Source organism: Gymnodraco acuticeps, unplaced genomic scaffold (assembly GCF_902827175.1).
Source record: "Gymnodraco acuticeps unplaced genomic scaffold, fGymAcu1.1, whole genome shotgun sequence".
NCBI lineage: Eukaryota > Metazoa > Chordata > Actinopteri > Perciformes > Bathydraconidae > Gymnodraco > Gymnodraco acuticeps.
In genome coordinates, this window is record NW_022990295.1 from 7,115,709 (window position 1) to 7,143,626 (window position 27,918).

The following is a 27,918-nucleotide window of genomic DNA, read 5'->3' on the forward strand; positions in this document are numbered from 1 at the left end:
GCCTCTAATGAATGTGAACTCATCAGTAAAGTAGCCAGGAGATGTTTTACATCAAGGTACATTTATTTTTCTTATTCTTGTAATTAAATACATAGTGTAAGTGCAAATAGTTAAAGAGTCCAGGGTCTAAAGAACTACAGAGTATAGTCGAACATAGTACAAAGTTGGACAGTTATTCAAACAAGCTAAATATCACCAGATACTCCTCGTCTTCATGGTAGTTGTACAACAGTACCTTAAACATGAGTGTGTTGTTCCTTATGGTTATACAAAAGCAAAAACCCTACGATTACCACATCTAAGACGCATATTGTTAAATTATGTTGTGCTTGGAAACACCAAAGGAAATCATTTTTGCTATTTATATATATATGGACATATACTGAGAAGCCCTGTCTGCTAACTCAGAAACATGAAGCCGTTTTTAACATTGGCATCAGAGCACGTCTGTGGGCATTTAGCTTATTTTGTGCCAGACCATACAGTTTGCGGTAGGCACTGCAAAGCAAAAATGTAGCGTGATTTTAAAAACTGCACAAAAGATATCAAATATTATTTACCCAAGGCTCGACTTCATGCACTTTAATAATAAGCAACACAAAAAAAGTCAGTTTCTTTTTTTGTTTTCGAGTTGTGTACTTGTCTACCTAGAAACAGGATATGTACGTGTGACTGTGTTAGTGTTAAGACTGCTATAGACGGTGACGGTTTCTCCAGTGGATGCTTTTAGAGAACACCAAGATGACGTAGCACTATGCCCCACAGATGACGACCAGGCTCTTCAACAGTGACTGAGCTGCCTGACTCCGAGCTGACTGTCAGCTTCGTGGTGAGACAGACGCTTCTACTCCTCCTTCCTCTTGGCCCCGGGGATCTTCGCTTGGATCCTACACAAAGAAAACAAGCATTAATGCCACATGTCTAACAAGGTGTTTATTCTAGATTACGTTTATTATTATACTGCCTGCTGCTTTTGTACTCTTTATGGTAGTCCATGGAACTGGGTGTCAAGTTTGACTAAAATGGGAACATTGAAAAACTACAGGCAGACATTTTGGCATCTGTTAACCCTTTAAAAGCTAATTTTAAGTTAATTGGTTAACACGGTTAAATAATAAACCAGTCCGTTTTTGTATTGAACTGACCACCTTATCCACCATGACAACCTTAGCATCAGTAGCCTTTTTTTATTTATCGTAAACAGACTTCGTAGTGGACACTGTTCATTCATGAAGTGAGTGAAGTAGGGCAGCACCACATTTGTAAAATATGAAATAACTTTTAATATCAATGCAATATTGGAAACCTGGCAGCTTCCGATTACTGCACTCTTATCTGCTGGCCAATGAGGGGAGGCGAGTGAAGTCACAAAGGGAAGTCAGTGGTACATTCGATTACTTGTCTCACTTTATTTGTGTACAGGGTGCTCTGATTGATTTCTTATGCCTCGTAAGTGAAGAAAATGTCTTGATGGCAAACACTCACTTTCCCACCACAGAGTTGACCTGGGTCCGTATTAATCCCACATACTGATCGATCTGTGCCTGAAAACAAAAGGAAAGGGACGAGTGTAAATACAGGACAACATTTTGTTAAATAGGGTTGACTTCAGTTATCATAACGCTCAAATTCTTACCTGATGCTTCTCATAGACCACAGGCATGGTGAACATGGAGACCACAGCTGTAGAGGCATGGGGAGAGAAATGTTAAAGTATTCTGACCTACAGTGGGGCAAGGTGGCCTCCAGCACACACCCTGACACTTATCTAATGTAAACTGGAAAAGTAAACATAACGCGCACGTTCAGCAGTGCAGTAAACACGTTCAATGAAGTACATGTGATCTGGCATAGTAATAAGGACATGCTGTACTTCTCACTAATGACATATATAGTATAATACAAAATAGCTCTGAAGATTATTAAACGTAACAAAAGGCTAAAAGACGAATGATTGTATGTGTCGAGGTGATCTCACCTAGGATGAGCAGTGTCAGGCCGTTGAAGAGAGCGCCCACGTAGGTCAGCAGCCACATCAGAACAGCAAACTGAAATGAAATACCACATTTATTCTTTGTAAACTGCATTTCTAATCGTATAAACTACCAGATTGTTTCATGAAATGCATTAACAAAGGGTAGCAGAGCTGATGTAACACTGTGATGCAGTTTGAAAACTAGCAAGTTTGAGGCAAACCTTCAAGGAGTCGATCAGGTCTTGTACGAGGAACAGCCTGCGGAGCTCCTTCATACAGGTGTTGGAGTACAGCAGGATTTTGTCAGCATATTTACTAATCTGGTCCTGGGAGAGAGCAATTTCCATCTCCAGGTAGGATCTGGGAATAAATACAGGGTTGGGAATATAAACCTTTCAGCAGTGGCGGTTCTAGACCAATTTGACTGGGGGGCCAGTTATTTTCTGAGGGGGGCACAATAAATGCAGGACGAAAAAGAGAACTAGACAGTATGAAGTAATTGTGCATAAGAAAACAATGCAATACAGTTATTGGTATTTGTTTCAGTACACTTATTTATTTCAGATAGATCTTATAGTTATTACTGTTAAGTTATAGTGCAATGTTTGCACTAATACCATATTTATATAAAAATAAAGGCAATGAACAGTTACATCTCTACTTTACATAAGGGTGTCTGCACAATCTCACATTACAGCAACAAAATCCTGCGGTTTTTGGCAAACCGAGTACCAGAAAATATACATTTAAAAAAAAATTAATTGTTAGGGGGGCCACAGGGGGGTCAGTGTTAGGGGGGCACTGGCCCCCCCCTAGAACCGCCCCTGCCTTTCAGTGAGTACAATCTATAGACTCATTCATGAAATCCAAAAATCTCCTACTCTACTCACTTGAAAGGATGTCCCTCATCGGTCTTCTGCACAGCCTGCAGCACAGACTTGTAGATCCTGAAGCTGATGGAGGCAGAGAGCGCTGCCAGGGCCAAGTACGCCCCGACGCTGACCATGCTGAACTGGGTCAGGGAGAAGAGGAGCAGGAGCACGCTGCTGAACACGGCCCCCGACTGCTTCACATTCCTCCAGTAGAGGAGGTCAATCGCTGGAAGGACAGAAGAAGGAGAAACAGGGTTAGGACCAGGCGTTACCTGACCTGCCACAAGAAGGCCCGGTTATCCACAGAAGTATCTGTTCCTAAGTGGATTCTGCGCACTACACACCACACATTTGGGTCAAATATCTGGAAGCTCTTCACAACTTGATGTCCTCAGAGATCCTCAGCTGTCACGTGATCCTGATTTAACCCAGCTTCCTAACCTAGCTTTTCATTCGGTTATATCGAGCTGTGAACGTGGCGATAAGTGACAATTTGTCGGTTCAGTTACTTTACTCCTATATATAGAGCGACCTCTGAAGAAGATAATAGCTGACTCTCCCTTGTCGAGCAAGTGGTGCCTCCCTCCGCTGCAACACTCCGGAAAAGAAAGACCTCTTATTTACGTCTGACGTGTACTTATGGTCGGTGGCATCTGGTCTGGTCTCAAACATATACAAACATCTATGCAACGGGAAGAAGAAACTATTACACCAGGGTTACTATACTGCAGAATTAATGATTGACCAATAGCGCTGTGAAGGCAGTCTCAGACATAGAAGCACTATCAGCAGTTTACAGATAACGGTTCAATGTGACCTGCAGCTCTGTGGTCAGTGAGGAAGGATGACAAAGCTTCAATGCAGTGTCTCAGTAATGCAGTGAAATGATCCTGTGTCACTTGTACAGGAACAAAGAGTTAAGCTACACAACATGCCTGCCGCAGGCGCTCGCGCATCTTACTGCACCATTTTCCTTTATATTCTAACATCTTCTTTTTTCTCTGGGTGGCGGGGCCTGTAATTCAAAGCCTCTAACAGAGATGAGAGAGTGAAGTGATAACTGAGGATTAGCCCAGTGTACTATTACAGCCGACACGGTGCTCCTCTGGCATTCGTCTGTGTCGGCTGGAAACATGGGCCCGTTTCCATGAGAACTGTCGGCTGCTGGTTTTACCTCTGTGTGTATGACAGCACTATCAGTTAACCATTCATGTGTTTTTACCAACACCTGGAAATCCTTTGTGTAGTGTAAGGAGGCGAGGAGAGGCGGTATGTTAATGTAAACTTGTGTGCTCATGAAGAATAGAGATTCGCAGCTGAGGTCTCTTGGGGTTATACTCTTCCTCTCTGAGCTGTCCGCCTGTCTGTCTAATTTTAGCCGTGGAGCTGTGAGCAGCATAGTGATGACCGCCATCTTTACTCTCCACTAAAAGGCATCTATGGATGCCAAAAAGGCTAAAAGCCGGGTATCAGAAGAGCAGACATTGTGACTAAGAAAATCTCTGCTGCCCACAAACTATCCTCCCTGTACTGTAAAATAACACGTATGATCTGTGTTGTCTTAAGAAAACAATAGTGACTTACAGTACCTATCAACCCCTTGCTCCGCCCCCCCATCAAATCAAAGACTCATTCAGAAATCGTGAAGCAAAAAATCCTTATGCTGTACATTCACCACTCCCCACTGATGCCATTGTTTCTGCCATCACTGACAAAATGTCCATGTGATGATCAAATGCTCACACACACACACACACACACACACACACACACACACACACACACACACACACACACACACACACACACACACACACACACACACACACACACACACACACACACACACACACACAAAGTCAGGCACAGGTAGCACACACAGCAGCTGTAAGAACACACAGACACATCGACATCAGACGGCTCTGCTACAGAGACAGGTGTTGGTGCCTGGTGATGTGCTGCAGACTGAGAAAGCTTTATCTAGTGCAGTAGAAGCATGTACTGACCTGCGGCTCCCATGGCTGAACAGGGAAATAGGCAGCTGCTTTATCCACGGACAAAAGGAGAGCAGTGGAGGAGGAGTCCCCCCTGCACAGGGGAGGAGGGGCCACAGCCACACCAGCAAATCAGCATCGGCCTGCGCAGGGGGACTGAGGACGGGGACTGAGGAGGGGGGGGTGGCGTCTATGGGGTGCGGTTGCCAAAGAATCACATTGCAATCCTGCACACATACACTAACACACACATGCAAACACTGTCTCTCTCTCTGAGCTCTTTTATGCTCAGGCTTTAAAGCGCAGCCCCGCTGACAAAGAATGCCAGCCAGCGACTAAAATAAAAGACAGTGAATCAAAATGTAAAATGAAAAAAGTCCTTTTTAATTAGCATTTTAGACCTTCAGTAGCTAAAGATGAGGCAATTACAGTCACATTGTGTGCTAATCACCCGCACAGACTGTAATCATTATTTTACTCTTCCATTAAAATGCTTCAGTGGCGAGGAACTGCTGAGCACCTGCCTGATGCAGTTACCATAGTTACCGTGCTCCATTTTCTCTCCACCGCTCGCTGAGAGATGATGAGAGGCAGGAAGGGGGGGGGGGGGCTGCAAGTGGAGGGAGGGAGAGAGCCTCCCTTCGGGAACAAGGCAAAATTCATTTGCTCCGAGTCTGGGGAATCAGCAGCACATAATGTGTCTACAGGCCGACACAGGAACACAGCCTCTCCCTTTATTGTGCAGCACAAAAGGACAATGGCAGGTTCAACACAAAGCCAGTTAGTTGTCAAGTCTGTGTCAAGAAAATAAGAAAGACTGTCTATAAAGGGTTGAGTCACATTACAACCTTGAATCTTTACAGATTTCAGTAGAGTAAAAGATGAGAATAAAAATGCCTTTTAATGAGTGCAGCTGGTTCACATTAGATGACAGTTGGTGTGAAAATTGATGATCTTCATATTAACGCATGCTCCAAATATAGAACATTTAGTTTTGACAGTAGCAACAACTGAACTGCATGGGTGACAGTTAAATCTTAGGATGTTGAACTAGAGTACAGAGGAAGTACAAATGACAAGCTCTGTTTCTTTATTTGACTCTGGTATTCAACACATTGGCCTACACCGAGTAAAAACCAGAGCAAATGATAACCAGCAGTGAGTCAGTGACAATAATATGATTCCTCCTCCCTCTTTTCTGTAGTGAAACTAGTTTAGCCTGACCTCATTAGATCACTGAAGACATCCTCGTGGCCTCAAACCAGCCGTCAGAGTGAAACACGTAAAAAGCCTTCTGCTGTCTACAGATGAGATTCAGCTCTCAGACTTGGAACTGTAACTCAGGGACTATACGTTTAGATTTGGAGGCCTCGTGACGATTATGTTTTGTTTGTTTTGTTAGTAGGATTTTGTTATTGTAGGAATTTCTGATTTGATGCATAGACATCTGCCAGAGCTAATGTAGACAGAGATAACTCAACAAAGAGAGCTTGTCCAACAGAAATCAACCAAAGGGGACAGTTAACAGAAACTCTGAAAAATGTTAAGCATTACCCTGAATGGATTTCAAGGTTCGATTCTTCTCTCAGACCTCTCTATATCATGAAACGTTTTTGAATACATTTAAACAACACAAACAGTGAGTAAGTCCTGCACTATGCCAGATAACAATCAAACTTTGTTTTTGAACGTCAAATTTAAATTCAGTCTTCCTCAAAACACAAAGTTGAAGACACCAGTAAATATGTACTTAACGAAACGAAAACATACAATATGGTTAAACTGGTTCTGTAGCTGCTTTATTTTTTTTATAAAGTAAAACATATATGCTTCATCTTGTAATCTGTGTCGCTTTGTAACACATTATTCCATATATTAAAGAATATATATGTATTTGATAAAGGTAGCCACTTGATTAGGAGACACACACAGTCCGGGTTTGGCATCAGAAACCGGACTGCTGTGTCATCTTGAGTCCTGTTTAATGTTTCTACATTTTAAACTTGTCTGCATCATCGTTTAAGAAATATTTTTAAGAAAATAATGATAATATCATGGTCCAGAAAATCCCTTTGTGTTACTTAGATAATACAGAACCACTTTTTTGTGGTGGATTGTGTAGCATGAGTTCAGCCTGAGGAGAGAAGCTGCTAGCTTGTTGGCAGTGAGTCAGTACTGTGCATGTGCAATGAGAATGACTAAACATAAAAATGCCTTAAGCTTCAAGCAACATTGTACTGCAGCAAATAAATCAATTCTTATCCTTTGCTGTGGCTACTGACTCAGCTTGATTTGATGCGTCTGTATGTTGTGTACGGATCCCATCAGATAGGATCATGTTACCCAGTCTCGGACAAATCAAATGGAAAATGCATGACTCAGTAGAATAATGACAAATAGAGGTTTGTCAGAAAGGTTATTTTTACAGAGCTGTATATCCACGATCAGTGACTGTTGCGGCCTGTGTTGAGACAATAAGCGGACCAATGTGTTGCATTTGTACTGCTGAGCTAAACCTAAAAAGATGGCAGATAATAAACCACAGTCTGTGTGGCGGAAAGGACGCCATTTTCTGCGAGGGCCCCTCTACGAGCCCTCCATGCTACGGAAACACACAGGAGGATGCTCTCCTCCGGCCCACTCTGCAAGGTGCCATGGCAGCCGAGGAGATAGGGCTGATGTAATCAGGATGGGTGTGCCCTGGTTACCATGGAGACAATCTGTCACTGCCGTCCTGATACCCCGACTGCCTCGCTACACAAAAACAGAGCATACGTCATAAAAAAACAGCTCCCCTGCGCGGGTGCAGAGCCGGGAGGGTGATGACAATGACACGCCTTAGTCCACAGCACAACGCTGGCATCCATATTAACATGCACCCAAAACAGATGGTTCTAAGCACACTGGTGGGTATGCACTTATTTTCCAAAACACCCACCAGCGTCTCTCGTCCCACCCTTCTTTTTTTTTTTATTGTCTCACACACATCCAGCAATAAAAAATAATTTGTCATCAGGGCGTGACCTCGTGGAGGTGCATAATAACCCTGATGTTACATTTCCAAATACACATTTAGATGACATGATGTACACATGCAAAGCACACACACGTTCAAGAATACACTGCTAGTGTCATGAATATTTAACACACATGCAGAGATCTCTCACAAACACAGACGGACTCATGGGTAAATCACAGTAAACACATCAGTACCCTGGCCCTTCCAGCCGCTCCAGGCGCTCTCCTTCTTCGTTACGTCTGCAGTGGCCTGCATGCTGGTGATCAGTTATGTCCCTGTTTTCTTTTTCTCTCTCTATATGGTCTCCGTGTTCTTCTTTGTCTCCCTCTTCAGTAGCACCGACTCACTCACTCATCCCAGAAAGGCATGAATGGTCGCAAAAAAAGGATGCTGGAGATAGGCTGAGATGACAGAGGGAGGAAGGGAGGGAGGGAGGAAAGGTTTCCAAGGTGCAGCCGGCTCGCGGAGCTCACAGACTGATGCTGTGGAGCAGCGTTGGCTAGAAAAGAAGGAGCGGGGAAAGTGCGTATGTGTGTATGTGCGTGCGTGCGTGCTGGGGGAGGGGGTTCAAATTGTAAACACCACACCACAGTCGCTGCTGCAGCAAACCATCCATGCAATGATTAAGAGCCTCAGGGGGTGAGAGGGTGGGTGGTGATGGTCGGAGTCTAAGCTCTTGTTCTTTAAAGGGAAGGTAAAGTAGCTTTCACAATAAAAGCTCTAACAGCATCCAACAGACTGGTGATAGCGGGGTACAAGCAGTGGGAGGGTTACCCCACATACACTTGTCATATACCTTCAAGCACGCCGCTGTGGCTTCCCTAATAGCTTGTTAGGTTTTTTCATAATAGATCCTTATTTATTAATGTTGCAATTAAGGAAATAGGCTTTGAATATGGCATGTTAGCGCATTCTGTACAACTAATAATCCAATGTCATGTTTCACAGTTGGAAATAGCCAGACTTGCGGCCATGTTGCTAAGGAAAGATATGGAACACTTCCAGCCTTGTTGTTCTTTGTTTTTGCACAGGATACTGTTTAAGGTTGTAGCCAAAGATTGAAATAGCTGTTTCCACTATGACTCACTGTTAATTGAAGAGACAAAGTGCTTGTACTTTAATTATTCATATCGAGACCCCGTGCATTACAGCACAATGTTCATGGTTTAGTACTCTCAGGGTGTGTTGGTGATTTATGATGTTCTGTTTTTTTATTCAAACTGATCTGTAAAAAGACCGGGCAGTGTAGGATGCTTAAAAAAAGAAATACAAAAAAAAATCAGCACAATCACTGTTTTGTCAGCACTGAGCAGAACGATTCCTTTATAGTTTACGTCATTTTTCAATCCAATCAAAGCCAATAATCCTGTCCTCTAGCCCCCCCACCCTCAGCCCCCGGCAGACAGCCACACCTCACACCTTCTGCTCACTGCAGCCATGACAGACTTCAATGCCAAAAGCAACCAAGATGAACGACAGAAAAAAAGATTTCCCTGAACCAGACTGAACACGCTCTCCCATCACTGTTGCTATGGTAACTGGCATGGAAGAGCTCGGACTGATAAAAACAATTATTGGATGGGCTTCAACGTAGCATCTATAACAAAGGCACAGTGCGCCCTCTAGTGGTGGAGAAAATACAGGTGACCTGCTTTTTACAGTTTCCAGAAGCTTCTCACAGTCCGAGTAAACAAATCAAGGAATGCCTCTTTATTTATGTAATCACACCAGCTCTAAATAATTTACATTTTAAATGTCTAACTGAATCAATCATCACATTCTCCTTGACCAAGGTGCATCAGTAGATGTTAGTTTTAGGAAACCAAAATCAAGCGACATCCATTAAGATGTTCTCAGCTCGAAAACAAAGTCAAATGCAAGAAAAGCCCCCGCAGCCCCTCAGTAGGAGTGCGCCCCAGTTTTGACATCATAGTATTATGTAAACCCTCTGTCTACAAGGGCAGAGACAACAGACAGTACTAGTCAAAATATGAAAATGTGCACAGCATAGACTAGCTGACTACGACTAGCCTGTCTGACCACGTGTTATGTAAGGAACCTGTCAAGATGCAGAACGCAGTTTTTTTCCAACATATGCAATTTGATTAATCATGCTTTGAGTTTTTTTTATGAAAACACAGAATAATGTTGAAGGGTTAGATATGTCGGCAGTTGAGCTTCAGTCGTCATGCATTGTGATACATGTGATTCAATGCATCCTCACCCTGCTTATTTCTCTCTCAAATGTACCACCAGGTGGAAGCAGACTTCAGGAAAGTACAACATTCAGTTCCCACCCACCCAGGAGCAGAAACCCCGGAACATCCCATCTCTCTGAGCAATGCTGTTTACCTTCTTAGCCCTGTCAACAAAACAAGGTCAATGCACACCATGCAGGTAGCTACCGGGAGGTAAACAAACACTACCAGCGTCAGTAATTTGATTCGAAAATATGCTTTCAAACTGTTTTTAGCCCCTTAAATAATGGGAAAGGTTTAAATGCCATGCGATTGCTGTTCCATTTGAGCATGAAGGCACATCAGCATACGCAACGCTACCTGTTCCACAGCACTATTTCTGGAAAGCCAATACTGGAGATTTTAAGCCAAGGTGAAACCACTGCAACAATGAAAAGATTACAGACACATTTTGTAAAATCCTTTTTCTTCAACTTAGAAGCATTACCAATATGTGAAAAGTGTTTTAGAAAATCAAGATAATTCCGACTGACCTTTTTGTTTATTGAAGCCCTGCAGGGGGGGTGAGGCGGCGGGCTTCCCCAGGTCTCCTTTGCCCTGGTCGCTGTGCATGTCGTCCTGGGGGGGCTTCTCTGTTCTCACCTCTGGGGGCACGGCAGCAGTGGGTGGCTTGGGCTTGCTGGGGCGATCCTCCTCTGTTTTCACTGGGGTCTTCACTTTTTCAGGGATCAGGGGCTCGACAGCTACAGCCTCAGCCGGACTGCGGGGAGGGGCGGCACGTGGCACCAGGGGGGAGGGGGGGCTGGCTCCCTGTTTGGGGCCACTGAAGCCCTGCTCTCTCTTCGGGCTCTCTTCAGACGCAGACTCAATGAACAGATCACTGTCGAGCTCTGCCTCTCTCTCCTCCCTCAGAATGCTGTAGCTAGTGGGTGGAGCGTGGTTGCCTGCTTGGCCGAAAGCACCCTTAGCGACCGGGGGATTGTCGAAGGGGTTGTTAGGCTGGCTGACAGGGCTCTTGCTTTTAGGTGGCTGGGAAAATGGGTTGCTAGCGGCCTTTGGAGGCTCCTCAGACACCAGCTCTATCTCTGAGTCTCCAGACTCTGCGCTGCTGCCATCGTGCTCCCTGCTGCCGGCCTTAGTGCTGGGGCTGTTTTTGGAAGCAGTCATGTCATGGGAAGGAAAATCTTTCTCTGTTCAAAAAGGAAATGCAGAGGGGACTTTCAGATCTTCATTCACATTACACATTCAGACATACGCATACAACTTCAAGCTATTCTCTGTGTAACTTTTAAGAAGAAATAACACAATCTTCCTATCACAAATCAAATGTTTACTTTTCTCAATTCAGTGTTCCTGTTCCAACCTCACAAAGTTAGCTTATGATGACCAATAATAATAACTTTAAATAGTTGTTGTATAACGGCCAACACTTAGTCAGTTTGCAGGATGTATGACGCTACTTTTGCTACTTAGAAAGGTCTTATCTTTCTTTCAGTGCAGATGCTTTTCTGCTTGCTCCTGCCTCTGCTTACTTTTTATGCTGATTTTCCTATTCTTATTCTATGAAAACTTCGAGCAGCAGCTCCTGGACATTAACTTATCACTGGGACAGTTCATCTTCGTCAATAGACGGAGGGTTTCAGCCATATTTCAACATTTTTACGACGACCTCAGTCTTACAGTAGCGTGGCCTAGCAACAGCTAAAGCCTGGTAGGCTACTGCATGCTATTTAGCTTAAGCTAGTTGGTAGCAAAATGCCTCCGTTCTCTACAGATGACTTCCACAAACTTATACAGAAGATAGCTGTGTTGGAAATGAAAATGCAACGGTTGGAAGTTAACGTGGAAGTGAATGGACTATGTCATGGGAATGACACCACTTTACCAGTGTTGCAAAATAATGGAGAAGGGTATGCTAACTCACAGCTAGTTAGCAGCTACAAGGATTCCAAGGAACAGGAGGGCTGTGTACCGGGTAATAAATCTACAAGTGGTAGTCCTCCCTGGAACTCTCTGGGTGCAAAGCCTAAGAGTAAATCATTTCCATGGGATTTGGGAGGACGGATAACAGGCAGAGCCCAGCGCTCTCAAATCTGTGATGCGACCGGCTGGCCTGCATTGTTATCACCCAGGAAGAGCGCCTCTTCAACCCCTATTCATACTAGGAAACAGCAGTGGACAGCTGCTAAAGGGAGAACTACAAAAAATCCTCCTAAACCACCAAGTGTGCCAATCCAGAACAGATACGCTCTGCTGACCGAGAACCGGAGATCTGATGACCTGGATAACCTGTCCTCCTCACACAGCAGGGTAAGGACCAATAGCTACTCCAAAAGTAAAAGGCTAGAGGGAAAGCTAACGACTGGGCCTGAAACTCTGATTGTGGATGACTCTGCTGTAAGAGATGTAAAAGGTCTGTGTAATAAGAACAACACCAAAGTACTCTGTTTTCCCAAGGATGTGGTCTCTGACTTGGCTGAGAAGATCCTGCATATTGGGGCTGAACATCCGACTGTGAAGAATGTGGTACTGTACATTGGAACAAATGATGTTGTGAAACAACAGTCAGAAGTGCTGAAAGAAGACTTTAAATGTTTGTTGGAAACTGCCAGCTCTCTAAATGCAGAGGTGTTCATCAGTGGCCCTCTACCGCCAGTCAGAAGAGGAGTGGAGAGATTCAGCAGATTGTTTGCACTGAACACCTGGCTTTCAACGGCCTGTACTGACCATTCTGTCCATTTTATTGACAATTTTAACTTTTTCTGGGACCGCAGACATCTTTTCAAGGCAAATGGAGTTTGCCTGAACAAGTCAGGAGTGAAATTGTTTATCTCTAACATATTCAACTGCCTGCGTTATCAATCTGTTCCCTCTGCCAAGGACAAGCGGCAAGAGGAATCAAAACAGGAGAAAGACACAACACATCGCTCAGAAAACCCTGAAGAATTATCACTGCACCCGCCTGAGGAATGTTCTGATTATGGGAGACACATGGAGGAGTCTCCACTGCCCGTCACCCCCCCCCCCCCCCCTGTCAACGCCTTTGAGGATACTCTGTTCACCCTTTCACCCTCGCCCACCCTCCTGGGGATCGTTGAACACATGAAGGAGATACAGAGGGTTGGCACCGATTCCTTCCTGGAGTTCAAAGACCAAACTAAGGCGATACGCAGGGCTGGCACCATGTCCTTTACCCCCGCTCCTCAACGACGCCCACCAAAATCACCGCAGAGACGCGCACCATCTCCCCCGTCTTCATCACCGTGCCTACGTCAACCACCTCCCCCCCTGGCAGCATGTCCTCTACCCCCGCACCATCTCCCACGTCTCCATCACCGTGCCTGCGTCGGCCGCCTCCCCTCCATTCGAGAGGGCATCTGCAGTCTCCGAAGCCTGATAAGGATGTGTGTGTACTAAACGCTGCAAACTGATATTTGCTGGGTCCAGGCTCAAGGCACTCTCAACTCTTTCCAGGACATGCCGTGGCCCTGCCTGCCTATAGCTTTGCCGATATCTGTGTTGATAGGGTAATAGATTAAGAGCGGTGAATCATCTTAGATACAGGAAGCGCTCAAACGTTTGTGTGAGTTTATCTAATTTAGCAGTGATTCCATGTCAGCCACAGCTCGTTACAAAAAACATGACTGATAGTGTGTCTAACAAACTTAAACTAGCTTTATTAAATGTCAGGTCTTTGGCAGGAAAAACATTTTTAATCAATGATTTTATCACTGAGCACAATCTCGATTTAATGTTTTTTAACAGAAACTTGGATTGAACAAAATAACAGTGCAGCTGTTCTTATCGAATCAACCCCTCCCAACTTTAGTTTTATGAGTCAGGAAAGAATGCATAAGAAAGGGGGTGGAGTTGCTATTCTGTTCAATGATTCCCTTCAATGCAGGAAGACATCTTATGGAAACTTTGATTCTTTTGAATATGTGGCCCTTCGGCTGAAATGCTCCTCTCGAGCTCTGTTCCTAAATATCTATAGACCACCCAAATACTGTGCAAGCTTTTTTGATGACTTTACTGAACTGCTGTCTATAGTGTGTATTGACTTTGACCGTCTAGTCATTGTTGGTGATTTTAACATCCATGTTGACAACCCCCAGGACAGAGGGGCAAAATAACTGTTTTGTGTTCTTGATAGCTATGGACTGACTCAGCATGTGACGGAGCCCACGCACAATAAGGGGCACACTCTGGACTTAATTATCTCAAAGGGGCTGAATATCTCTAAGGTTGTGGTGACTGATGTTGCACTCTCTGACCATTCCTGTGTTTTCTTTGAGAGCTCTATTTCTGTTCACAAAAATGTTCAAAAAGAGGTAACCACAAAGCAATATTTAACTAAAAATACTAGGGAAATGTTTACTCAGAATATTTATTCCACACTTGCCCCTGCCAACATCTCAGTAAATGAGCTAGTAGATCATTTTAATTAAAAAATTAAAAATGTTATAGATGCCATTGCTCCAAGTCCAACTAAGTTAAAGGAAGTGTCTGGCAAGAAAATATCTCCATGGAGAAAGGCCATGAGCGTGAAAACAGAAAAAAGAGAATGTCGAAAAGCTGAATGCAGGTGGCGAAAAACAAATCTCCAGGTTCACTTTGAAATCTATAAAGAGAGACTTGGCCTTTCTAATTTGGAATTGAAAAACGTACGACAGTCGTTCTTCTCTGACATCATTACCAAAAACAAAAACAATGCACGTGCCTTGTTTGCTACCGTCGACAGACTAACTAACCCCCCAGTGTCAGTAGCCTCTGAATTTCTATCCACCAGGGCGTGCAATGATTTTGCCTCCTTCTTCACTGACAAAATTCAGAAAATCAGACAAGCAGTCAGTGCCTCTGCATCAGGAACAGCAAATGTGTTGTCTCTGTGTCCACTTAACATCAATTCAAACACCATGACACAATTCCATCAGATTAATGATAAAAACCTAGAGGACATTATACAACTTCTGAAATCCTCCTCCTAGCTGCCTTGATATTATTCCAACAGGATTTTTTAAAGATGTTTTGCCTTGCATGGCCTCAGATCTACTTCATATAGTAAACAAATCTCTTCACTCAGATATTTTTCAAACAGGCCCTGAAAACTGCAGTCATTAAACCGCTCTTAAAAAAGAATAATCTAGATGCTTCAGTAATGAACAATTACAGGCCCATATCAAACCTCCCATTTCTAGGTAAAATCATTGAAAAAGTTGTTTTTCAACAGTTGAGTAATTTCTTGCATTTAAGTGGCTGTTTCGATGTGTTCCAGTCAGGCTTTCGTCCAAACCACAGCACTGAGACTGCTCTTGTAAAGGTCTTTAAAGACATCCACTTAAACACAGACAGTGGCAGAACTTCAGTGTTCGTATTATTAGATCTCAGTGCTGCGTTTGACACTGTTGACCACAACATATTACTAGACCGACTGGAAAACTGGGTGGGACTTTCGGAAACAGTTCTGAAATTGGTTTGAATCCAGAAACAACTTTGTTTCTATAGGTAAATACACATCTGAGTTGACAAATATGACATGTGGGGTTCCTCAAGGCTCCATCTTGGGGCCTCTTCTCTTTAACATCTACATGCTTCCACTGGCTCAGATAATGAAAAACAACAAAATAAGTTACCATAGCTATGCAGATGACACACAAATTTACGTAACAATTTCACCAGGAGACTATGCTCCAATTCAAACACTGAGTAAGTGCATTGAACAAATCAATGACTGGATGTATCAGAACTTTCTCCAATTAAACAAAGATAAAACTGAGGTAATGGTTTTTGGAGCCAAGTCAGAACGTATAAAAGTTAGCGCTGAGCTTCAGTCTGCAATGTTCAAAACAACAGATAAAGTCAGAAATCTAGGTGTAGTCATGGACTCTGACCTGAGTTTCAACAGTCACATTAAAACAGTTACTAAATCAGCCTACTATCACCTAAAGAATATATCTAGGATTAAAAGACTAATGTCACAGCAGGATTTGGAAAAACTTGTCCATGCTTTTATCTTCAGTAGACTGGACTACTGTAATGGTGTCTTACAGGTCTCACTAAAAAATCTATTAGGAAGCTGCAGCTGATTCAGAACGCCGCTGCTCGAGTCCTCACTAACACTAAGAAAGTGGATCACATCACTCCTGTTCTGAAGTCTTTACACTGGCTTCCTGTGTGTCAAAGAATAGATTTCAAAATACTGCTGCTGGTTTATAAAGCACTGAATGGTTTAGGCCCAAAATACATTTCTGACCTCCTGCTAAATTATGAACCATCCAGATCTCTCAGGTCTTCAGGGACTGGTCAGCTTTCTGTCCCCAGAGTCAGAACTAAACATGGTAAAGCAGCGTTCAGTTATTATGCTCCAAATATCTGGAACAAACTCCCAGAAACCTGCAGGTCCGCTACAACTCTGACTACTTTTAAATCCAGGCAGAAGACTTTTCTTTTTGTCGCTGCTTTTAATTGAACTATTCATATCTTAGACTGCACTGTAACTTTTATCCATGTACTTTTTCTTTTAATGTTTAATTGAACTATTAATATCTTAGACTGCACTGAAACTTTTATCCATGTATTTTTTCTTTTAATGTTTATTTTATTAGCTTTTCTTTTTAATGACTGATTTTAAATGCCTTTTTCTTAATGTCTTTCATTTTTTGTAAAGCACTTTGAATTGCCTTGTGTTGAAAAGTGCTATATAAATAAACTAGCCTTGCCTTGCCTTGCCTTACTATTTGGCTACTTAGACCATTTGAGAAAAGTTGTAAAGTAGAACTGATTCTATTCATCTTAAAAATGGCATCAATTTAATCTAAATGAAATAGTTTCTTGATTTATAAGGTTTTTAATTCACTTAATTAGACAAACACATGCATTTGAATCTGATTACTCTATCCATAAACAGCTTCCTAATTGATTTTCCATAGATCAATAATAATTATTATTTAAACTAGTACTGCAAACTTAAATTACATAAACAATTATGGGGTACTTTATCTACCTCACCAACTTCTATGTGACAGGTGTTTGTGTGTATGCTGTGCCTACGTGTTGGTGAGGCATTGGGAGTGGAAGCAGGGCTGTCATCCTCGGGCTCAGACAGCGTCACAGTGGGAACCCCCTGTAAGCCCACACTGAGGACGTTTTCACGCTCAGACGCGCTGACCAGGGGGGCTTTCTGCTGCGGCTCTGCCTTGGCGGTTGGGGGCTGGGACTCGGTCAGCGTGATCTTCACCGGGCTGGCCGTCTGCGGAGTGCCACCAAGGTTTCGGTAGGAGCGGTAGTCTGACAGCTCCTCATCAGATGGCTCCTCGACGTAGGGGAAAGACTGGGAGCCCAGTGCTGACCCTAGGTTCTCCTCTTCTTCCCCGTCATCTTCATCTCTTCCAAGGTTTTTATCCATGTAGCTGACCAATGAGTCGCGACCAGATGAGCCCGTGTCCACCAGGCTTTGCTGGTCGCGGCGTTCATCTCCGTGGGTGATGTCCATGTAGTTGTAGGACTCCGTCTTATCAGAGCCGAACATAGACTTTGGCATGTCATCAGCCAGGCTGGAGGTCATCTTGGTGTTGGAGCTGAAGCTGTAGCTGTCGCTGGAGAAGGGGTCCAGGTCAGAGGAGCCGGGGGAGGGCTTGGTGGGCTTTAGGTCATCAGACAGGTAGGAGGCTTCTCGACTCTGATTTGACGTCAGGGAAGTGTAGACATCACCGTCATCATTCATAGGCTTCCTGAACAGGCCAGTCATGGGGTCATCTACAGAGAACAACAGGAACATATCAAATCAGTGAGGTTACACACAGGGAACTGATAAGGAAGAACAACAGTTACACGATCAAATGAAATCATCCAGTTGAAGAAGTCTATGCTTCACATACACTGCTGCCAGGGAGAGGGGCTGTGGGGGGGGGATCTGTGAAGATCAGTGAGGCAGCAGTAACAGAGGGTTCTTGTACCCAGTGTGGGACAAAGGGGGATTGTTCAGACCCCAAAAAAACACAGTGCCACAACCAGAGTCTGTTCTAAGTCCTGCAGGCAAAGAGTTTTCTGTAGTCTCATCTCTGCTCTGTATTCCCTTACACTCATTTGTCTGGGGAGATGCAGGGTAACAAAAACAAACAGACACATACTATATTAACAAACTACTGCACGTGCAGGCTAGCCTCTTTAAAGTGTAAATGGCTTAGGCTACTCTATGTGGACAAATCTCTTCCATGATGAATGTATAAAATAGATATTCTAAAACACAGCTGGCTGAATACAGTATGCAACACTCTAATAAATACAATTACTGTGATGCAACAATAGTGCTAATTGTGTTTAAACCTGAAGTAAGGATTCAAAACCGGCAGTTGTTAGCTCTGAATTTGTAAGTGCTCTGCTGTAAAATATCGCTCAACCTCTCACTGAATAATTTGTTACAGTTCTGCAGGGAGGCGTAAAGGATGCTCAGATTACATATGACTTGCAAAACAGGAAGAGGCGGACTTGATAGGAATGTTGTTCTAAATAAGTCGAGGTCAAGTATTCAGATGTTTGGCTTCATGTCTTTAAGTAATTCAACTCCACTAACAAATACACACTGTCTCATGTTTATACATAAGTACACAATAATAAACACAAACTATGAAGTACAGCACCACCCATCTGATGCTTACGTTTTTGCTGTGCTGTGTACTAGTCAGAGTTTATACTAACACGTAGTGCTGCGTACCTGGACTCACATTCAGGTTCAGGTCCGGACTCAAGTCCAGAGGTTCAGGTTCAGGTCCGGACTTATAAGTCCGGACCTGAACCCATGGCTTGTGTCAAGTTGTGTGAGTAACTAAAGTGAACTTATTGTGAGCTAATTATCAATTGAAAATTAACTCATAATCAACTCAAATTCAAACTCGTCAGGTTTATTGTGCTCCCTTCCAACTTGTGTCTACATTTCTCTACAAAATACAAATGTAAAAAAAACACTTTTTGCCACTTAGTCTACAAATAACTTATGACAGCAACTACAGTGAACTACTACAAAGTTCAAACATGTCTTTCATTTAGCAAACTAAAGTAACCAAACAGTCCCTGAGCTGACTGAGCCTAAATCCCTAAAACGTTGCTGAAAGGTAGAGTGGAGAGTAGACTATACGCATTACACTGTTACACACCTACTGTACAGTATACACACTGTAGTGACTGTACAGTCAGAGTGTACTGTACTGTCTGTACACCATGTATTTTCTACAACTCTACATGTGTACATTATACAGTACATATACATACATAGTGATGTACATACATACTGTTAGAAATTAAAATCAATGTTGATATAGCGTAATTTTGAATTAAATACACTATTTAATTTAAATCAGTTTTATTCTGAAAAAAACGGAAGTTCACACTATTAACTTAATACTTGTATTCTGAAAATTCTTCACTTCCGGTTAGCATTAGCATGTGGCGAAATGCTACGTTTTCAAACCGTGAATCGAAGGTGAAATGACATGTGATGTTGTACACTGAGCACACTGGGATTAGAACTCATTTATTGACGCTGAATAACGTTTATCAGGGAATGTTTAAATAACCACAGACACCAGAATATACGTAAGTGCTAGTTTTTTTTGCGAGTCCAAGTACCAGTTCCCGACGTTCCGGTTTTAACCGGACTTGAACCGAAACTTTTTACAAGTCCAGTACCGGTTCGGCGTACCGGTACGCAGCACTACTAACACGTACGGAGCTCCTCCTCTCTAGTCCTTCTTTCTCAGGGCAGCGGTGGTGCTATATATAGGCTGAGTCCAGCTGCTGGGCTGGATGGGGGGGACGATTAAAAAAAAAAAATCAGCCTCAGGGTTAGCTCTGATTGACTGACAGAAGACCCAACAGGTCAGGACGTCCCTTCCCTTCCTTCACTTCCTCTAAAAAGCCCCACCACCCTTTCCTTCTGCTGTCCTTCCTTCTGCTGCTGCCACAGTCATTAACAATACATCATACCGCAGTACAATGGCGTAAACACTACACACCCATGCTGGGACTCAGGGGGAGGGCTGACTTGACTTGGAGGAAAAGCAAAGCAGGCTCTTGAGCTTCAGATTATTTTGTATCTAATAGACTTAAATGTCTTGTAGGTTAACATCCCAGCTGTTTGCAGTATGGACGGAGACATCTGTGGGGCCAAGTTCAGTTCAGGGACACGAACGCCCTTGATGTACTGCTGTTGGAAGCAATGTTAATCCTCTTAGTGTACTATCATCGTATAGGTCCCATCAGCCATCACCCTGGCAACACCATCATAATCTTACATTCACTGTCACTTATTCAAAGTAAAAATACCAACTGTTGTGGGAAGCACTCAGGCCACTACAAACAGCTGTGAATAGCCAGCAAGGCCACACACCCCCTCCCTTTATATCAACCTATTCAACGTACCAACAGATAAAGTCATCAGCGGTTGCGTAAGGCATCTGTAACATAAAGAGGCCGGGGCTCGAGGGCAGCCGTTCTGGGCAGCGACTTGCTGAAGTTGGTGTGCAGAGATTGAGGGCGTTTTGAATCTGCTGATATGGCCTATGGCACCCAGACTCTATGAAAATACCCAGAAGGCTGAAACAAATGGTCTGCTGCACTCAGATGGGATTGGACATGACAACAGAGGAATTCTCAACTCACACTGTAGCCACAAAACATAATCATGTCACTGAAAGGATGGTGCAGTTGAATAAATAAGTCCTGGTGGATGTGCTGCGAAGGGGCAGTCCTTTTGTTGTCCTCTGTGCAGCCCCAAAACTAATGCAGCCTGACAATCTGTTCTACGACAAGGCATAGGCTCCTAATTATCAGGCTACAGACAGAAACATGTGAGCAAAGACAATAGCAAAAGAGCCAGGGTTACAAAATGAATACATTAGCACTTTGAAATGAAGGGTTTACTGAGCTGCATGTGGGGCTCAGTGTGCGGCAGGGTTTACTCCCTTGAAGACCCTCACTGATCCACTGCAGTTATGCAATGTAGAATAAAATGAATAAACCAATATGAACAGAAAGGGATGTTAAAGAAAATGTGCTAGTCTCGATAGGGTTTATTCTCATTGTTGTTTAATTTATCCATGATTGTTTCAACTCAACCATAATCCTTTAGTCTTTATAACATGGCCATCAAAACTAGACACATAAAAACATGATGTCTACTAATGTTTTGCTTTTCCAAATATCCCAAAAATAGTTATATTTGGCAAATAACAGCAGTGTATCCTCTCATTTGAGAGTCAGGAGGAGACAAGTGCAAGGACAGAGAACATATTTAGTTCGCCCAATTAAAATAAGCACCAGCACAGCCAGAGTGCTTACATTGAAGGAACAGTTGGGATAACACAATAAAACCCCAAGGCTAATTTCCATTGAGTGGGTAGCTGCTGACTTCTCAAGGAACTGTTTTGGTCCGTCATTCATTTCATCACGAGCTCAACTTAACTTTGAAATATCTGTTAATGTACTGCTCTGTAACGATTCAGCCACTCTGTCCCTGACCCTCTCCACTGTGGTGTTATCTTTCAGGAGTTCTCTTTCTCTCCATGACCTTGTGGAAATCAATCCATCAACACGCCTACTGTGCTCTTCTTTCAAAGCCGTCTGTTTCTTTAATGGTAATTCATATGCTCAGCATTATTATTTTAGGTATACATTGCACTTTGAATTGCCTTGTGTTGAAAAGTGCTATATAAATAAACTTGCCTTGCCCTGTTTATTGGAAACTGTGCCGTACTGTGTTCGGAATGGTAATAACAGAAATGGCTTTGTAGATAATGTACATTGACGTTTCAATAAGGCGTAAATATACCTTGGAGGAAGCCTTCCAGGGGAGAAAAGAAAACACAAAAAACACCCAGTATTAGCACAGAATACAGGCTTGACCAAAAGTAAAAATGTTCATTCTCCTGTTATTTTTTGTAGAAATATTTTGGGCATTTTTGTTTTATTGGACAGTGACAGTCTGGAGAGAGACAGGTCAGGCAGGGGAGAAAGAGTGACGGGATGACATGCAAAAGGCACAGAATGGAATCAAACCCGAGCCGCTGCGGTAAGGACTCGCCCTTGATACATGGGGTGCCCCATTTGTTACAATTCATTCCGACATGTTCCTATAAATATGTGGTTTGAAAGTACTTTGAAGTCCATATTGTGTTCTGTAAGAGTTGTATAATATAAGATTCCTATATCAATTCCCTTACTTAGTTTGCCTGAAACACCACTTCGAACGGGTGATGGTCTCCAGCTTTAAAAGCTTTGGTTATTACGTTTATGTTTGTAATGTATTGATTAGAATATCCTTGGCTGCAGGCATGCATGAATACTAGACACTTACTATCCCTCTTTAAAGAAGAAGATAATGGAGAGCACAAAAACAGTCTATACTAAGAGAGGAGGTGCAACAAAACTACTAGCAGGGGTCGATAGGAGAACAGCTGTGGTGAGGGACTTAACAGCCCTGAGCTGCATTGATCCAAGACAATGAGGACCTACAATTACTGTAAGCAACGTCACTGTATCCACTACTCCTAAAAAATCATTTTAAGGCCACACAGGACAAATGTTGTTCCAGCAGCTTTTGCTGAAGATAAATCAATGTGCAGGCAGTTTAAATTAAAGCTAATCTGCCCCCATTCAGACACTGAAGCGTTGGTACGTACAGTACCTGTCTTTCACTGTATTGATCGTATTTCCCTTGCTTGGATAGAGCTTTAAGGATGAATGGAGAGGATGTGGGAGGATCCAGACTGTCCGCATGCTGTCTGCTTGGGGTAAAAGCTGTCAATTCAGTGTGACTTTGGATCGGCATTTTACTTTCTAGATGCAGACAGAATTTGGCATTAAAGAGCAGTGTTGTGCTAGTTACTGAAAACCAGTAACTAGTTACCATTACTAGTTACTTCATTTCAAAAGTAATGCGTTACTGTGAAAAGTAACGTCTTAGTTACTTACAAATATGGCTCCCATTAATGCCCTTATAGCCTTCCTTTCAGTACTGTTATTGCATTGGAGAATAATACAATCTGTTGATCAACTTGACATGCCTTATATGCAATCTGGATTGCATCGATATTAGCTGGCTTTCCATTTTTGTATATTCTTTCTCCAGGTAGTTGGAAAAAGTTTTCCGTCCCATATGCCGCCCGGACATGCTATCATGCTAACTCGCTCCCTGAAAGCGGGTGACTCCACTGTAGCAATAGCCTGCATGTGTTACAGTGCTTCTCAAAGTGTGGTCCGCGGACCACTGGTGGTCCGTGAGCGCCCCCTAGTGGTCCGTGAGTATATTGGTAACATTTCACATTTGAAATTAATTAAGTAATTTAAGTTTTTCGCACTCTCGCGGGAATATCTCCGCAATGGAGCAAGCTTAAGTTTCACTTTCAATTGCATTATATAGCCCAGATAAACACCTTCATCACACATTTTCAGGCGATTTGTAAAAAACGATGTGTTTTTGGATATTTTTGGAGTTAGGTGGTCCTCGAGTGTTTTTTTATTGGTTAAGTGGTCCTTGGTATGAAAAAGTTTGAGAAACACTGTTACAACATACCGTGCACTGGCTCTATCGACTTTTCCCTGGCTAGCAGTCCCTCGGTTAAAATCCAGCCGCTGTTGCTTAGGTGGAGGTGGAGTGGCGTTGGCTGAGTCTCTGTGGTCTTAGCTACTAGCTTCGTCCCAGCATGTTGTTTTTGCAGATGTTTTAAGAGATTTGAATTACTGGTTTGGGCAGTAGATAGGATCTTTGACCCGCCAAGACACAACTTACATTTAACTAAAACGTTCTTTTCTTTGTGCTCGACAAAAGTGAAATAGTGAGAATATCTCCAGGTGGAGAAACTAGACTTGAGCTCCGCCGCCGCCATGATAGTCTTGTTAGTAAACAACACAAACACGCCCGCAGCGCGTCTCCGCATGTGACACAGGAAGTATCTAAGTACATTTACTCAAGTACTGTACTCATCTCTGTTCGCCTGGCTGTTGACTATATAAAAAAACGAACGGAGTAACGCACCATGTAGTAACGGTAACGGAGTTACTGAATTAAAAAAGTAATGCGTTAGAGTACTAGTTACTGCCAAAAATAACGCGTTACTTTGTAGTGTGTTAGTCCCAACACTGTTAAAGAGTAACGACACTGGAAGGCACGATACACAGGCTTCAATATAAAACACAAAAAATATAAATGGACTACCCTTTTTAAAAGCATCGACACTGATCTAATCCCGTTTTGCAATACTCCGCTCAGGGATTACTCCGGGCACAGGCTAGACATCTGGACTGGGGCAGTACGATCGTAAACATAGCCTCATATTTCACATACCGGCTTTGAATTGTTTTCAGGGTAAACACAGGGGATCAAAAGACATCATAATGTATGATTTATTGATATAATGAAAGCACTAATGCTTTATTGTCCCCTGCAGTGGAGAGTTTTGGGCCTGGTCTGTCATTCCTTTATCTGTCCTTTTATAACTCAGCATTAGCTAATTGCTTCTGGAGACAGATGAAGATAAAAGAGATTGGAAACCTGGCAGGTAACACATGGGATGAGCTCTCTAAATCATTCTGGAAAGCAGACACGCTGTATAACCTTTAAGCCTTATTTAATTATGTAAGGTGCTGGACAACACATTTAAATAGCTTACATGCAGAGACACTGACTCACACCTGGGAGCTGACATCACAGAGCGTTTGTCAGAGGCAGATCATACGTGATCAAAGATTTATTAAAGACGGTTCTTTGCATTTCCTGTTTTTTCCCTTAGAGTCCATCCATTTATCATTGCCTCGCCTCTCTTTCCATTAGGCTGCCCCCCCCACCCCTCCTCCTCTATCCCTGTATTATCTTGCATCTTTATCATCTAGTCTGAAAAGACCTAGCACTGCTTGGCCCCCTGGGAAAAGAAGTTAAGGCCGAAATGCACAGCGCTGGTTTATGCAGTCCAGCGGAGTCCACTAAGTGCTTTCTCTATCTGACAGATATGGAAAAGGCCCAGCCAGACATATGCGGTCTCATCCTTGTCGATGATGATACGCTGAAAATGAGAAGTCCAGGACACCTTTCAGGCACTGGATTACGGGAGTAGGTTTATTATGACTGTTGCCCTGTCAGGAAGTGATGAAGTGACAGTGACAATGGACTGGAAAACCTTGTTGGAGAAAGAAAAAGGAATTTTAAAATGAGGTTTCACTGTTTTCATAATATCCACTTAGTTGTTTTCTTCTATGCCAGACAGCAGGGGAGGCAATAAGAATAAGGGATTTTAACAATACACTTAGACCTCATCATGATGCAGCAATATCTGCCACAAATGTATTTCGAATGCCTCTTAAAACCTTCACAGGATTGGAAACTGTGAGTCCATTGCACTGTGTTGTCCAAGGCTAAGGTTCTGTCCTGTGGTAATTGAATACAGCTGAAATCAGCATGATCCACGTCCTGCGGGTAGATTACTGTTGTGAACATGATTCAGGACAGGCATTGGTCAATTACATAGAGATGCAATTCTAGACATCTCGAAGGGATACTATTTCACAGTTAGCACTTTTTACTGCCTTCAGTGAAAATAGATATATTTATTTACGTTTCTTAAACTTAAAATAGTATTATGCAATTATCTAGATAGAAGCACAGCAGAGAAGGAAAGTTTGTTATAGAGGGAGTGAGTGTCTTTGACAAAGATCAGAATAGACTCTCACATATCTGGTAGAGGAACTGTCTGCCCTGCTAGATGTGATGAGATCTGCACTGTTCTCACCAAGAACTCAAGTGACACAGGAAATTATTTCACTGGTATGGAGACAGTTCAGCTGGAGTCCGACTAATACAAGACAGCTTTTCTTTCCATTTGTGGAAATCAAAACATATTCTGTGTTTGTACCTACACAAGCTGGACCTTGTCTGGTACACTGTTGTAAAAGTAGAGCATGTGCATTGTTTTCTTTTCTAGAAAGCATAGCAAAGCATTGACTAAGCAGTTCATTTGCTCACATACTGTATTTAACACATTGTGCTTGAAGTGGATAGCATTTAGCTTTTCAAAGTTATGTTTGCAATGCCTTTTTTCAACACTTTTAAATCTACATATTTAGATTATACTTCCACGCTAAATACTGTGCTTCAAAGGATTAAAATCATGCATTCAAAAATGCTCTTGTACTTAACGGATTTATAAAAAAAAAACATGTATTTTTTTTTCTTTTGCGGACCAGCACGCCAGATACATGAGAACGTCTGAGCAGCAAAAAGAGGAAACTAGGCAGCTTTTCTTTTTTTTAAACATCATCTCATGAATTTTTCAGTGAATTCGTGAATGAAAGTACAGGGCTCTAGTTTTGCGAGCCAAGCGAATAGTGAGTCCTGTTCCTTCAGGATTAAAAATAGCAACATTAGCCAAGCTGTGAGGAGAATGACGGACTTAGGTCTGCATGATGTTTCCACAAAATACACTACCTTCAGCATCCAATAATATAGGTATACCATCAACAATAACAAAACAGGAATGTATGAATCCTGTCACCATGCAGGTAACTTGTTAATACAGCTAGGATGCTTTTTATATGTATCATCCCTCTACCCCAACACTATCAAGAATGCAAGTCTATTATTATACAGGCCTACATGTGGGAACTGGTACACAGTGAACATCCATAGGCCTTAAAGTTCAACAGGCTATTTGTTAATGCATGTTGCATCCCATCTGAATCCTCCCTACAGACTCACCAACCAGAGAACTGTGTGTACTATTGGGGGAAACAACAGGAAAAATTCATTAGGTCTCATGGCTATCTGAATAGTTTTGAAGACGTCCTATATCATTCCCTTCACCATCACTGCCGTGACAACTGCTTCACAACAATCACCCTATCTATGTCGCTTGTATCTTTTGTGTTTTCAAGCCCAGAAGTTTTAACTCGGCCGATAGACAGGCCTTCTGTCGTAACGCTCGGTCTGTGACAAATGGACTCGGCTGCATGTCTATTTACACCCTATATACCGGGGTTTTGTTAGCTAAAAGCTTGCGAAATTAAACATAACGGGGCTGAAATAGGCTACTATTAGTCACTTAGTATTGATACTTAACGACAATAACAGTTTGCTTTACCTGTAGAGGCAGTTTCCATAGCAACGGGAGGCCTTTTCCCCTCGTCCTGGTGGAAAGGATGAAATTGTTGATCCAGGTCGTCCGCCACCTCGCCGCCTCTCGGCTTGAATTCGTCACGTAGGTCGTCGAACCGGGTCGGTGTGTTTCCAAAGAGGCCATTCCTCTCATAGTCATCTCCAAACCACCTCCCATCTGAGCCTAGCTCCTCATCGGGCTGAGCAGACATGCTTTTTCTTCCTGTTATTGGACAAAATATATACTAGCTACAAAGCTGCTTCTTCTTCTTCTCCGTCTCTACCGGCTGTTCCTGTAAATGAGCGGCGGTGTCCCTCTGCGCTAGAATGGCTGACGGAGACACAGTTAAAAATGCAGCTCTTAGCTGGCTGGAGTCTGTCAACTGAGAGAGCCTGCTTAAAGTGTTTGTATACGCCACAGAGGAGACGGTGCGGTCGGTCGGGGAGCAAAGAGGAGAGGAGCGAGGGTGATTGTTTTAGTTCACTGATCCAACGGTGACGTCATGGTGTCCGCTAGGCTTCAGGGTTGGCACTTTATTTGGGACAGAGTCAAATATGAAAAAGGGCATTTTCGGTATATGTTTTCCGTCTGTGTCAAGTGTTTGACATTGACGGAGTGGATGTCATCAAAATGATGCTTGGTGTTGTAAAACAGACTACACTCATCCTACGTAAAGATAGTAGACATTATACGCATTGCCCAAAGAGAGCAGAAAGATAGCG

The 27,918-nt window shown here is 42.9% G+C and overlaps 1 protein-coding gene across 3 annotated transcripts; it reads right to left on the reverse strand.

The window, feature by feature from the left end:
- Nucleotides 1–40: 40 nt before the first annotated feature.
- Nucleotides 41–27,687, reverse strand: rtn1a (reticulon 1a). 3 transcript variants are annotated; one of them, XM_034222044.1, is made up of 9 exons: nt 27,182–27,687; nt 17,109–17,813; nt 10,592–11,248; nt 2,866–3,073; nt 2,197–2,335; nt 1,979–2,048; nt 1,637–1,683; nt 1,486–1,544; nt 41–887 (listed from the first exon to the last, which is right to left on the reverse strand). In XM_034222044.1, the coding sequence occupies exons 1-9, from the start codon at nt 27,405–27,407 to the stop codon at nt 845–847; spliced, it is 2,154 nt and encodes a 717-aa protein (XP_034077935.1). In that variant the 5' UTR covers nt 27,408–27,687; the 3' UTR covers nt 41–844. The 3 variants fall into 3 exon arrangements, with proteins under 3 accessions (XP_034077935.1, XP_034077936.1, XP_034077937.1); XM_034222045.1 differs by lacking the exons at nt 10,592–11,248; nt 17,109–17,813; nt 27,182–27,687 and adding an exon at nt 8,055–8,486 and having other exon boundaries at nt 655–887; XM_034222046.1 differs by lacking the exons at nt 10,592–11,248; nt 17,109–17,813; nt 27,182–27,687 and adding an exon at nt 4,854–4,983 and having other exon boundaries at nt 655–887.
- Between the last annotated feature and the right edge of the window lie 231 nt (nt 27,688–27,918).

Bases quoted from the DNA above. Each gene is read 5' to 3' on its own strand.
- rtn1a (XM_034222044.1), bottom strand. From the start codon at position 27,407: ATGTCTGCTCAGCCCGATGAGGAGCTAGGCTCAGATGGGAGGTGGTTT. The intron at 2,336-2,865 runs GTGAGTAGAGTA...ATTTATTCCCAG, and splicing joins GATGAGGGACATCCTTTCAA to ATCCTACCTGGAGATGGAAA. The intron at 888-1,485 runs GTGAGTGTTTGC...TTCTTTGTGTAG, and splicing joins GTCAACTCTGTGGTGGGAAA to GATCCAAGCGAAGATCCCCG.